The sequence below is a fragment of the Bos indicus x Bos taurus genome, chromosome 7 (genome assembly GCF_003369695.1).
Source record: "Bos indicus x Bos taurus breed Angus x Brahman F1 hybrid chromosome 7, Bos_hybrid_MaternalHap_v2.0, whole genome shotgun sequence".
In the NCBI taxonomy this organism is placed as follows: domain Eukaryota; kingdom Metazoa; phylum Chordata; class Mammalia; order Artiodactyla; family Bovidae; genus Bos; species Bos indicus x Bos taurus.
The window spans coordinates 58,498,696-58,511,152 of NC_040082.1; the positions used below are offsets into that span (position 1 = coordinate 58,498,696).

Genomic DNA, 12,457 nt, shown 5'->3' on the forward strand with positions numbered 1-12,457 from the left:
GCTGACACTTCTCCCAAGCAATACAAGGAATCCAAAGGAAAACTAGTGACCTCAAAGATCACCAAAGGAACAGATTTTACCTTTCCAAAACTTGAGCATAGGAACACCAAAAACTGAGAAAAGAAAAATTTCACACCTTCTTTAACAAATTTCTTCCAAACTTAATTACATTGCCGAAATAGAATCATCATTGTATAATCTAGAAAGAAGCATTTAAGGCTGTATCTTCTCTGTGCTCCAATAAAAACCTGTGTAATTGCCTTGTAAATATTGTTTCCAATAATGTGTCCCTTCTTCAATATGTGACCTGGTTAACGAATGGAACTTCAATATGGAAACTATGTCTTAATCATCATTGATTGCCAAATCAGACAATCACTAAATGCTTACTGTATTAAGGCATGCATAAATAAACTCTAGTGAGTAGGACATGAAATATTTTAGGGCCTTACCATTTGAAAAATTGTATTCTTTCACTCATTCTTTGCAATTTGTTCCCTTTCTTTCACATGTCTTTGTTTTTCTTACATCAGTTTTAAAATATATGCAGAATTAAAGCAGGGACTGACCTCTTTTTTAAGGTCCTTCTTAATTCAAGTGGGATCTAATTTCATGCACAAAATAAAAAGTAGACCACACTACTGCCTGTCCTATCTACTGAAAATAAGAACAGCATTATAAACTCTGCCTCACAGAGAATTTTGTCCAAGGCCCTAATATCTAGGGGGAAATCTCTCTTTTCCTCAACAGTAAGCAAGATATACAGATTAAACTGAGAACTATGGTACAAGGAAAGGGATAGATACTGTTCAAAACACTCAAATTGTTTAATATAAAAGCCATAGGGTATAAACCGCTGCTTGATGACTTCTGTTTTTCAACTGAATGGGACTGCATTGTTAGCCCCCCAAAATTTAACAGGAATATCTGATTTTTTTCTGACAAAGTTAAAAGCAACAAACTATTAAACATTTCTATGTGATACTATAGAATAATGATATTTTTGCTTTTTTTGTCTGCAAACATACATATATATGCACCCTCGGTATCCTAAAATCATGTTTCTTATTTTCAGATAAGAGACATCACACAATGGAAATACTATATTTTAAATAAGTAAATGCCAATACAGAGAGAATGTTTTAAAAAGTAACATAGTTTAAGAAAATTGCTGTAATGAAAATCTAGACTGACAAATCACCCAAAATACCGGTTTTGAAAAAAAATGAAATATCGAATAGTACACATACAGATCGCATGCAGCAGATTATCTTAGTAACTGAATAAGTATTAAGAACTGACATTTAAAATGTAAACACAAAGTCAGTAAAGATACATAAGTGGAGAAAATGTGGTAATACCAACTTTGACGATAAAGCCTATTTCACTTGTTGGGATTCTGGTGAGAAATGCTTCACTGAACTGAACTATGAATCTAAGGAAACTTGTGAAGTTGAACAAAGTTGGAAATTGAGGATAAACAAAACACAGAAAATTAAATACTACCTTATTGGTGGTGGTAATATTTTAAAGAAAAAATAGAGGAAGAAAATGTCTTTATTAAATAAGTTCCTATTAGGGGACTTCCCTGGTGGCTCAGACGGTAAAGCGTCTGTCTAAAATGCGGGAGACGCGGGTTCGATCCCTGGGTCGGGAAGATCCCCTGGAGAAGCAAATGGCAATCCACTCCAGTACTATTGCCTGGAAAATACCATGGACAGAGCAGCCTGGTAAGCTACAGTCCATGGGGTCGCAGAGAGTCGGACACGACTGAGCGACTTCACTTCCACTTATCAATTACTAAATTCCAACGCTACCCTGAAACGAGGGGTTTTCTTCGACTTCCCTGCCTATGCTCTTGGATGAAAGATTGGAGAGAATTGGCTTTAGGACCTTGAACTCATTCGTCCCAGTTTCTCTTGTTAGACACAGCTCGTACTGGTAGCTCTGGGACAGGGTCCCCGTGCCGCTGACGTCCACCAGGTGGCCCGGGAAGTGGCCCTCGGCCACCGGGCAGCGACCCGCCGAGGCCGCCCCGCCCTTCCTGCACAGTCGCACCGCCACGAACACCAGCACCGAGAAGAGGAAGAGTGACGACACCGACGCCAAGGCCACCACCAGGTAGACGGTGAGCGGGTCGGCCGGCGCCGCGGCCGCCGCTTCCGCTTCCGGGGCCGGCAGGTAGGGCTGCGAGAAGCCGTCCACCAGCAGCACGTGCAGCGTGACGCTGGCCGACAGCGGCGGCTCGCCGTTGTCCTTGACCAGCACCACCAGCCGCTGCTTGGGCGCGTCGCGCTCGCTCAGCAGCCGCGCCGTGCGCACCTCGCCGTTGTGCGCCCACACGCCGAACAGCCCGGGCTCCGTGGCCTTGAGCAGCTGGTACGACAGCCAGGCGTTCTGGCCCGCGTCGCCGTCCACCGCCACCACCTTGGTCACCAGGTAGCCCGGCTCGGCCGCCCTGGGCACCAGCTCGGTGCAGGGCGCCGAGGCGTTCTGCAGCGGGTAGAGCACGAAGGGCGCGTTGTCGTTGGCGTCCGCCACGAGCACGCGCACCAGCGCCTGGCTGCTGAGCGCGGGCGAGCCGCGGTCGGTGGCGCCCACGCGGAACTCGAAGGCTCTTAGGGCCTCGTAGTCCAGGGACGTGAGGGCGAAGAGGTGGCCGTTGTCGGGGTTGATGGACACGAGGGAGGCGAGGGGCACGAGCGGGTCGGGGGGCGGCAGCAGCGAGTAGGTGACCTGGGCGTTGGCGCCCGCGTCTGTGTCTGTGGCGCTGACGCTGCCGATGTGCAGGGCGGGGCTGTTGTTCTCGCGGACCCACAGGGTGTAGGAGGTCTGGGTGAAGGCGGGGGCGTTGTCGTTGACGTCGGACACCAGCACGGTTATGTTGTGCTCGGTTTTCAGTCTTGGGGTTCCCATGTCAGTGACCGTGATGGTGATGTTGTACTCTGCTCTTTCCTCTCTGTCCAGTGTTCTCTCCGTTACTAAGGTGTAGAAGTTCTTGACTGAGGGTTTTAGAAGAAAAGGAAGGTCATCTTGGATGGAGCAAGTTGTTTTCCCATTGTCCCCAGAGTCAGGATCTGAAACACTGAAAACAGCAACTACAATTTCAGGGGAGTTCTCTGGGATGGGGCTGGTAAGTGCAGATACTGTCACTTCCGGAGGATTGTCATTCACATCCACTACCTGCAGGAGAAGAGTGCATTTTCCTGAGAGGCCGCCCCCATCGGTGGCCTTGACGTCCACTTCAAAAGAGAGAACTGTTTCAAAATCTACTTGTTTTCTCAGTCGAATTTCTCCTGTTTTTGGATTTACCTCCAAAGTTTTACTAATATCTTCAGAAGGCTGAAAGAATGTGTATGATATTTTCCCATAGAGTCCACTGTCTACATCGCTGGCAGAAACAGTGACAACCAGGGAGCCTACGGGGCTGTTTTCAGGAATATGCACCTTGTAGAGCAACTGCTGAAACTGAGGGGCGTTATCGTTGATGTCCACCACTTCAATGCGAACCTGGGCTGTCCCATACCTTGGTGGAGAGCCGCCATCCAGCGCTGTCAGCGTTAATGAGATTTCGGGCTCCTCCTCCCGATCCAGCTCTTTGTCCAACACCAGCTCAGGGTATTTTCTGCCATCACTGCGCTTGTGGGTTATAACCCGGAAATGGAAGTTGGGGCTAATTGTATAGTTCTGAATATTGTTGCTGCCTACATCCAAGTCCAGAGCATTACTCAGAGGGAATGCAGTTCCTGTAGGACTGTTTTCCGGTATTTTTAGAATAATTTCTCTTTCATTGAACACGGGGGAATGGTCATTGATGTCCTTCACCCTCAGTTCTGCCTGGAATATCTCTAAAGGTTTTTCCATTAATACTTGGAAATGTAGTATGCAAGGCTCAGTTGGACCGCATAGCTCCTCTCGATCTAGCTTCTCATTTAGGAGCAAATCCCCCGTCTGAACCTTGAGCTGCAAATGCTCTTTGTTCCCCTGGGAAATGATCCGGACCGCTCGAGTAGCCATCTCTGCCAACCCCAACTCCAGATCTTTTGCTAAATTTGCCACAAAGGAGCCTCTTTCTGTTTCTTCTACTACTGAATAGGGCCCCAAATCAGCGCTCCCCCAAGACATGCTCAGGCAAACAAAGAAAACTAGGACTTGCCTTTGTCTGTGATTGTGCATCCGTCCAGTCTCCATTGCTGTTTCCTGACAACTAGGTTCACAGGAGCTTCATAAATGCCCAAGATCCTGGTAGCCCTAGCAGGTCAAAGCTTTGTCACTAAATAAAGTTTTAGAGAGGTTTCACACTCACTTTCGCTGTGGCTGAGAAAGCTATTCTTCAGGCAGTTTCCAGGCAGTGTGAAACTAGCTGGATACTGGAGCTACTGTTTTTAAGGCAAGTCTCTTTTTTTATCACCTTAACCTGCAGCGCCACCATGCGTTCTGTCTCATCTTTACTGGTTTCACTGAATGCAAAACTGAATGCAGTTATCCTAAATGTACCAGATAGGTTGTCAACTGTGTTCATTAATTTAAAACACTAAGTTCTATTTCCATATGGCTTTTATGAGTTCAGGAAGAGCTGTGTTGTTGCACAGAAGTACAAAGAGCAAAATTTCATTTATGTTAATGTTCAGAGTTAATGATTAAAATAATTTAATTATCATTTAAGTTAAAAAGAATATACACTTTAGTATATCATTTTCACGGTAAATATTATAGAATTATAAATGAGTAGACACTGCAAAATTGCAATCAATTATGTTTCTAAAGAGAGTATTTTACCAATGCCTTATTAAAGAATATTACTTCTTCATTCCAACACCTAAGTCTGAGGACAGTGAGTTTCCAAAACTTTCATGTTTCATGGCTTTCCAAAAGTTTCATGTTCCAAAACTTCCCCAAACGGGAGTCTAATAGTTATTAGGCCTGCCATGTTTTTGGATTTAAAAAAAAATCATGAGAATGATTTTATTCCTTTTTTTTTTTTTTTTTAAAGATCCCCTTGAGAAGGAAATGGCAACCCAATCCAGTTTTCTTGCCTGGGAAATCCTATGGACAGAGGAGCCTGGTGGACTACAGTCTATGGGTGGCAAGAGGAGGACATGACTTAGCGACTAAACCACCACCACACTATCTACGGTGTAAAATGTGAATTAAAAAGGCTTACAATTTATTTTATTTACTAAAACCTAGCCTGAAATATTGGGATATTGTGTTCATTTTGGGATATCACATTTAAAGTACATTGATAAGTCAGAGTGTATCCATAGGAATTTTAAATAAAGAAAAGAGGGCGTCAAAGTACCAGAGTTCAAGAATATGAAGAGCTGTCATGTAACACTGTTTACACTATTCATATGCAGTGGGTAGTGTTAGAGTGAATGAATGGGCTTGCTCAAAGCAGGTTTATACTTTCTATGACAAAATAATTAAGTGATTAGATCTGCCTTTTTTTTTGTTTGTTTGGTTCATACATGACATTTCACATGTTTCAATGCCATTCTCCCAAATCTTCCCACCCTCTCCCTCTCCCACAGAGTCCATAAGCCTGTTCTATACATCAGTGTCTCTTTTGCTGTCTCGTATACAGGGTTATCGTTACCATCTTTCTAAATTCCATATATATGCGTTAGTATACTTGTTTTATTCCTTTTTTTAAAAAACAGCTTTAATGAGATGTAATTCACATACCATAAAATTATACATTCAAAATGTATAATTCAATGGCTTTTAGTATATTCACATCCACAACCCCAGTCAATTTTAGAACATTTTCTACCTCAAACCCATACCCTTTAGTTCAGATTTTCCAGTTTTATAATTGAAATTGAATTTTGGTAAAGATTCGTAATATATTTATAAACTCAGTGTTTTTGTTTAACTATATTTAGAAGTTTGTCTAATACTTTGTCTAGGGTTAAAGCATCTAATCAATAAGGTCTAAACTCCTGTCACAAAGGTCTTTGTATGCCTTTCTTTGGCCATAGGTGGTACTGCCAGACTGGATAATTTTCTTTCAAGCAGCCAACAGTAAGCAGAATAATGGCCACCTACCCAAAGATACTCATGCCCTAATTCCCAAAGTCTGTAATAATGTTCTTACATGTCAAAAGAGAATTCATAAATGTAATTAAATTGAGGACCCTGTGAAGGAGAGGTTATCTTGGATTATCTGGGAGGGACAGAACCTTTCCTGGCTATGATCAAGGGAGATATGATTACAGAAGAACTGGAGTAAGGGGCAGAGTGTTGCTGGCTTTGAATGTAGATTAAAGAGACCATGAGTCAAGTAATATAGGCAGCATCTAAAAGCTGGAAAAGACCAAGAAATTAATTCTCCTCTAGAGCCACCAGAAAGAAATGCATCCCTGCTAACATCCTGAATTTAGCCCAGACTCATGTCAGACATCACACCTACAGAAGTATATAGTAGCACATTTTTATTGTTTTGAGAAACTATGTTTGTGGTAATTTTTAATAGCAGCAATACAAAACTAATACACATAAACATGAATTTTCATGCACCCAGCATCCAAGTCAGCAAAAATTCATCACTCTACAAGGACAGCATTATCAGAGCAAATGCTTAAGAATGTCTGATTCAGCTCTTGTGATCCATTTTTTCAAAATAGTCATTTATGACTCTCTAAATCTTTTTTCAGTATAATTTTTTAAAGAGATGTTGTCAAAGCCATATGGTTAATTTTAACAGAAAATTACTAGAGCCTATTGGCTCTATTAACATTCCAGAATCTCTAAATTGTTTAGTGATAAAAATTCTGCCACATAATTGCTCATACTTTTCTGAAATTAGTTATTTCATTCAGAATACTAGAATAGCTACTGCTTCAAAACAAATAGTGGGCTAATGTGAATATAGTATTTTAATCTGAGTAAGGAACTTACAAATTGTGTATAATAAACTTTCAAAAAAAAGAATATGTATATTAGGATTGACAGAAAAAGACAAGAAATAGTACAAAAATACAACCATAGGGTTAATTCTACTCTCTATTCAGAGCATTCATTTCTTCAGTAATGAATGTGATATGTTGAGAAGGTACAGGAATATAATCAGACTGATTGGATCATGATGAAGATCAACTGTGGTATCTGACCCAGCTTACTTAGGTCAATGCTGCTATAAGAACTTTGGGTTCATTGGTTCAGAGCAGTGTGATCTTTGGTACAGAACCAAAATCAAGGAATAGACTAAAAGTTACATTTCTACATGTGAGTTCAGTTTATGAAAAAGAATTTCACTTTCTCAGTTTTGAAGACAGTGCTACCAGTTAGTGCTTGCTGGCATAGCATCTGGGTTAAGAACTGGGGTACTCAATTCAAATAGACTTAGAATATATTTCACATTTTTTTCCATTTATTACTTCCAAATTGTGTGCAAGTAAAAGAGATAATATGTCAACTTCCTTAGGGTTTGGCAGAAGATTATAAAAATAATGAACGTAAAGCACTCCTCACTCTAAATTAGTGATCAAGAAAAAATGACAAAGATCAGTTACATCGAATTCTCTTACACTTAAGAGTTGTGCATTCTACTGTATTATATAATATTTTAACACACTATCTTACTGTGAGAGCATTAGGATTGGATTCTGCTGGAGGTAGCACAAAACTAAAACAATAGAGGCTTAAATGAGATAGAAATCCCTTTATTTCCCAAGTAAAAAAAGTTCACAAGTAGGCAATTCAGGGATGACATGATGACTCCGATTATCAGGGATCCTCATATCTTTAGAGTTTATGCTACACTGACTGTCTTGAACCATTATTTCCATCTTTAGTTTTGCTTTATGGCTCAATATGACATTATATTCCAAAGGTTACTCACACATTCCAAGCAGCACAGGCAGTTAGAGAAAGACAAAAGGGACCCCCCCAGCCACTTCCTAGATGAATCACCTTGCTTTTAAAGGCCTTTCTGAAACTCTCTTAGAACATTCTCATATACTTTTCTTTGACAGTAACCTAGTCAAATGTTTTATTATAGCTGCCAAGAAGGTTGGGAAAATGTTTTCTTTTAACTAAGTACACTAATGTTCTAAATGAAATTTGGGGATCTGTTACTAAAGAAGAAAAGATGAATGGAGTTTAAGTGGCTACTGCATACTCTGTCATAGATGATCAGTGTTTCTCAAGTGGGAAAAGCCAGTTTCCTACTATGCCCTTTCATCTCACTAAATAAACAGTGTAGCTTTTTCTCCCTTTTTAACACCAATGAAACTAAATGAAAAGCAATTAAAACAATTATATTAAAACTAACATTGGTATATTAATGAAACACAATTAGTATAACATTTTAAGAGAAAATATGATCAAAGTGCTATGACAGCAGAATAAAGCAAGAACCAGATTCTCACTGTATCAGTTCTCTCTCCTTTCATATTAGTCATGGCTCAGTGTGTTAGTACGGTAGTGCTCTTACATATTTACTTGTTAAACTATGCAGAAAAAGTTAAGCGAATACAACTGATAATAATTTCCCATTGTTTTTTCCTCATATAGATCTAAGCTATGCCAGAACAAGGGTTTGTACAGCTATTGACTTCATCATTGTTTTCAGGCAACATTTAGGACCATTAATCTTGTTATAGTAATGAGAAAAAGATACCATTTTTAAAAACAAATTTTGCAAGTAAGTTTAGTGTTTTAAAGGTTCATGGTAAGTTGCCAGAAAAACCTTTAACCGTCATCAATTTAAAATATTTGTTATATTAAAAACAACTATTGTCACTGAATACTGAAACTAAAGTCTTCCCTAAAATTGGGGATTTATTTCTGGCCCCGGGAAATGGCTCTGAAACTTGGGTACAACTGGCTTTAGGAATTTGAACTCGCCGGTCCCGGTACCTCCCATCAGGCACACCTCGTACTGGTAGCTCTGCGACAGGGTCCCCGTGCCGCTGACGTCCACCAGGTGGCCCGGGAAGTGGCCCTCGGCCACCGGGCAGCGACCCGCCGAGGCCGCCCCGCCCCTCCTGCACAGCCGCACCGCCACGAACACCAGCACCGAGAAGAGGAAGAGCGACGACACCGACGCCAAGGCCACCACCAGGTAGACGGTGAGCGGGTCGGCCGGCGCCGCGGCCGCCGCTTCCGCTTCCGGGGCCGGCAGGTAGGGCTGCGAGAAGCCGTCCACCAGCAGCACGTGCAGCGTGACGCTGGCCGACAGCGGCGGCTCGCCGTTGTCCTTGACCAGCACCACCAGCCGCTGCTTGGGCGCGTCGCGCTCGCTCAGCAGCCGCGCCGTGCGCACCTCGCCGTTGTGCGCCCACACGCCGAACAGCCCGGGCTCCGTGGCCTTGAGCAGCTGGTACGACAGCCAGGCGTTCTGGCCCGCGTCGCCGTCCACCGCCACCACCTTGGTCACCAGGTAGCCCGGCTCGGCCGCCCTGGGCACCAGCTCGGTGCAGGGCGCCGAGGCGTTCTGCAGCGGGTAGAGCACGAAGGGCGTGTTGTCGTTGGCGTCCGCCACGAGCACGCGCACCAGCGCCTGGCTGCTGAGCGCGGGCGAGCCGCGGTCGGTGGCGCCCACGTGGAACTCGAAGGCTCTTAGGGCCTCGTAGTCCAGGGACGTGAGGGCGAAGAGGTGGCCGTTGTCGGGGTTGATGGACACGAGGGAGGCGAGGGGCACGAGCGGGTCGGGGGGCGGCAGCAGCGAGTAGGTGACCTGGGCGTTGGCGCCCGCGTCTGTGTCTGTGGCGCTGACGCTGCCGATGTGCAGGGCGGGGCTGTTGTTCTCGCGGACCCACAGGGTGTAGGAGGTCTGGGTGAAGGCGGGGGCGTTGTCGTTGACGTCGGACACCAGCACGGTTATGTTGTGCTCGGTTTTCAGTCTGGGTGTCCCCAAGTCCGTGACAGCGATGATGATGTTGTATTCGGCTCTGGTCTCTCTGTCTAGCGGTCGCTCTGTTACTAGGGTGTAAAAATTTTCCATGGAAGATTTCAGCAAAAACGGTAGATCGTACTGAACGGAGCAACTTACTTTCCCATTCTCTTCAGAGTCAAGATCTGAAACACTGAAAACTGCAACCACAGTCTCAGGCGAGTTCTCAGGGATCTGTCCAGTGAGTGCAGACATGGTGACTTCTGGGGCATTGTCGTTCACATCCACGACTTGAATCAGAACGGTGCATTTTCCAGAAAGGCTTCCAGTATCGATGGCCTCGATATTGACCTCATAGGACTGAGTTGTTTCGAAATCAAGTTGTTTTTTCAGTCGAATTTCTCCAGTCATGGCATTGATCTCAAAGGTTTTGCTAATGTCTTCTGAAGCCTGGGAAAGTGAATAGGAAATCTCTCCATTGACTCCTGTGTCTACATCGGTAGCAGAGACTTTGACAACAAGGAAGCCTTTGGGACTGTCCTCAGGGATCTTTACTCTGTAGAAAGGCTGTTCAAATTCAGGGGCGTTATCATTGATGTCCACGACTTCTATGTAGATGTGAGCGGTGCCAGACCGTGGTGGAGAACCACCATCCTGAGCAGTGAGGGTTAACCTGAACTCAGCTTCCTCCTCGCGATCCAGTACTTTGTCCAGCACAAGTTCTGGATATTTTCTGCCATCGCTGCGTTTGCGAGTGAGGACCCGAAAATAGGAGTTGGGACTGATTATATAATTTTCAATATTATTTTGGCCTACATCCATGTCCTGAGCATTCTTTAGAGGAAATGTAGTGCCAGGAAGACTGTTCTCTGATATTTTTAACAACATATCTCCATCCCTGAACACTGGAGTATGGTCATTTATGTCTGTTACCTGTAGCTCAGCTTGAAAAAACTCTAAGGGATTCTCTAGTAAAACCTGGAAACGCAGCACACATGGCTCTGTCTGACCGCACAGTTCCTCGCGGTCCAGTTTCTTATTTAGCAGTAAATCCCCAGACTCCTGATCCAGCTGCAAATACAGTTTGTTCCCTTTGGAAATGACCCTTGCTCCCCGACTGGAGAGTTCCCCCTGCCCCAGACCCAGGTCTTTTGCTAAATTGGTTACGAAAGAGCTCCCCTCAGCTTCCTCCACGACAGAATAACGCCTAGATTCAAAGCCCGCCAGAGCTAAGTGTAAGAAGAGAAAGAAGAAAAGGACTTGCCTTTGTCTGCAAACAAGCTTCCTGCTGGCCTCCATTATTCTTGCCCGGTATAGCCTCTGGCGAGGATGGTTCCGCTGAGCTGTAAAGGCCTCAATATCTTGTGGTTTACCTCAGAAATATTTCCGTGAGTAGCCCTTTACGGAAGACCTAGTCGTACTGTGACACCCAAGCTTCCCGTGGGCTTCCAGGCTCTGCTTACAAGTTCTGCCTTTAATAGAACCGCAGCTGCGGTTTAGGTATGTACCTTCTTATCCTGCAGCGCCACCACGCGTCCTCAGAGGAACTTGTATTTTCCGGGTTGAAATGGATGCAGTGTTCCCAGCTTTTTTTTTTTTTTTTAATTTTGGCCGCGCTGCGTTGCTTCTGGGATCTGCGTTCCCTGACCATGGACTGAACCCATGTCACTTCAGTGAAAGCAAGGAATTGTAACTACTAGACCACCAGGGAACTCCCCAGTGTTCCCAACTCTTGACAGTATTATGTATCACCGACATATCTAAGGTTCAGTTCAGTTCAGTCACTCAGTCATGTCCGACTCTTCGACCCAATGGACTGCAGCACGCCAGGCGTCTCTTAGAATACTGTTTTTACTATTTCCCACCCTAAGGTTCAGACAACTGTCTGAGGGCCATACAGGAGAAATGATAGTAGACTGACTACTTTCAATAATGCTAATTGAGTTTGGAGCAAAAGAAAATATGTGACAGTCTGATAAGAAAGACTGCAGAAATTTAAATGTATATGGTAACAGAAAACTTTGAGAATTGGACAATTTTACTGCCATGAACTACGGGAATAATTAGTAGCTATAAACCTTGGACACATTATTTAACCAGTGTCTCCGTTTCCTCATCTGTCTAATGTGACAATATTAAAGGTATTTACCCATTGGGATGCTGTGAGTTCCCCACTTAAAGATGAGGAAACTGAGGCAGAAAGAAATTAACCTTATACACACATACACCAGGCATGTTTTTTGATGCCATCAGGTAGCTCAGTTTGCATTAGTCCATTGCCATGACTAGAAAAACAAGATTCACATGGCAGAAGAATTCATGAGCAGCATTATTTCAGATAGACGTTATCATATCAAATGATGAAACACAAAGGCTGGAGAGTTTGTTTAGTAGAGGTATAATCAGATCATATCGATGAGTCTATCTCAGAAGTGTTCTAGTTTTCATTCCACTTCTTACAGTGTCAGTTTTTTCCATCTTTTTTAAAGTTAGGGGATAATTACAATATTGTGATTTTTTTTTTTTGCCATCAACATGAATTAACATTAGGTATACATATGTGCCCTTTTTCTTGAATGTCCCTCCTACCTCCCTCCCCTTCGCAACACTCTGGGT

The 12,457-nt window shown here is 43.6% G+C and overlaps 3 protein-coding genes across 3 annotated transcripts in view; all 3 read right to left on the reverse strand.

Moving 5' to 3' along the window:
• The window catches only part of LOC113895248 (protocadherin beta-4-like), a 149,341-nt gene that overhangs the window by 65,421 nt on the left and 71,463 nt on the right, over nucleotides 1-12,457 (reverse strand). The window lies entirely within an intron of this gene.
• Nucleotides 469-4,359, reverse strand: PCDHB16 (protocadherin beta 16). Its single transcript, XM_027546214.1, has one exon. The coding sequence runs from the start codon at nucleotides 4,189-4,191 to the stop codon at nucleotides 1,801-1,803; it is 2,391 nt and encodes a 796-aa protein (XP_027402015.1). The 5' UTR covers nucleotides 4,192-4,359; the 3' UTR covers nucleotides 469-1,800.
• PCDHB8 (protocadherin beta 8) lies at nucleotides 6,421-12,378 on the reverse strand. The gene has a single exon (XM_027546217.1). It carries the CDS (start codon nucleotides 11,138-11,140, stop codon nucleotides 8,774-8,776), a length of 2,367 nt encoding a protein of 788 aa, XP_027402018.1. The 5' UTR covers nucleotides 11,141-12,378; the 3' UTR covers nucleotides 6,421-8,773.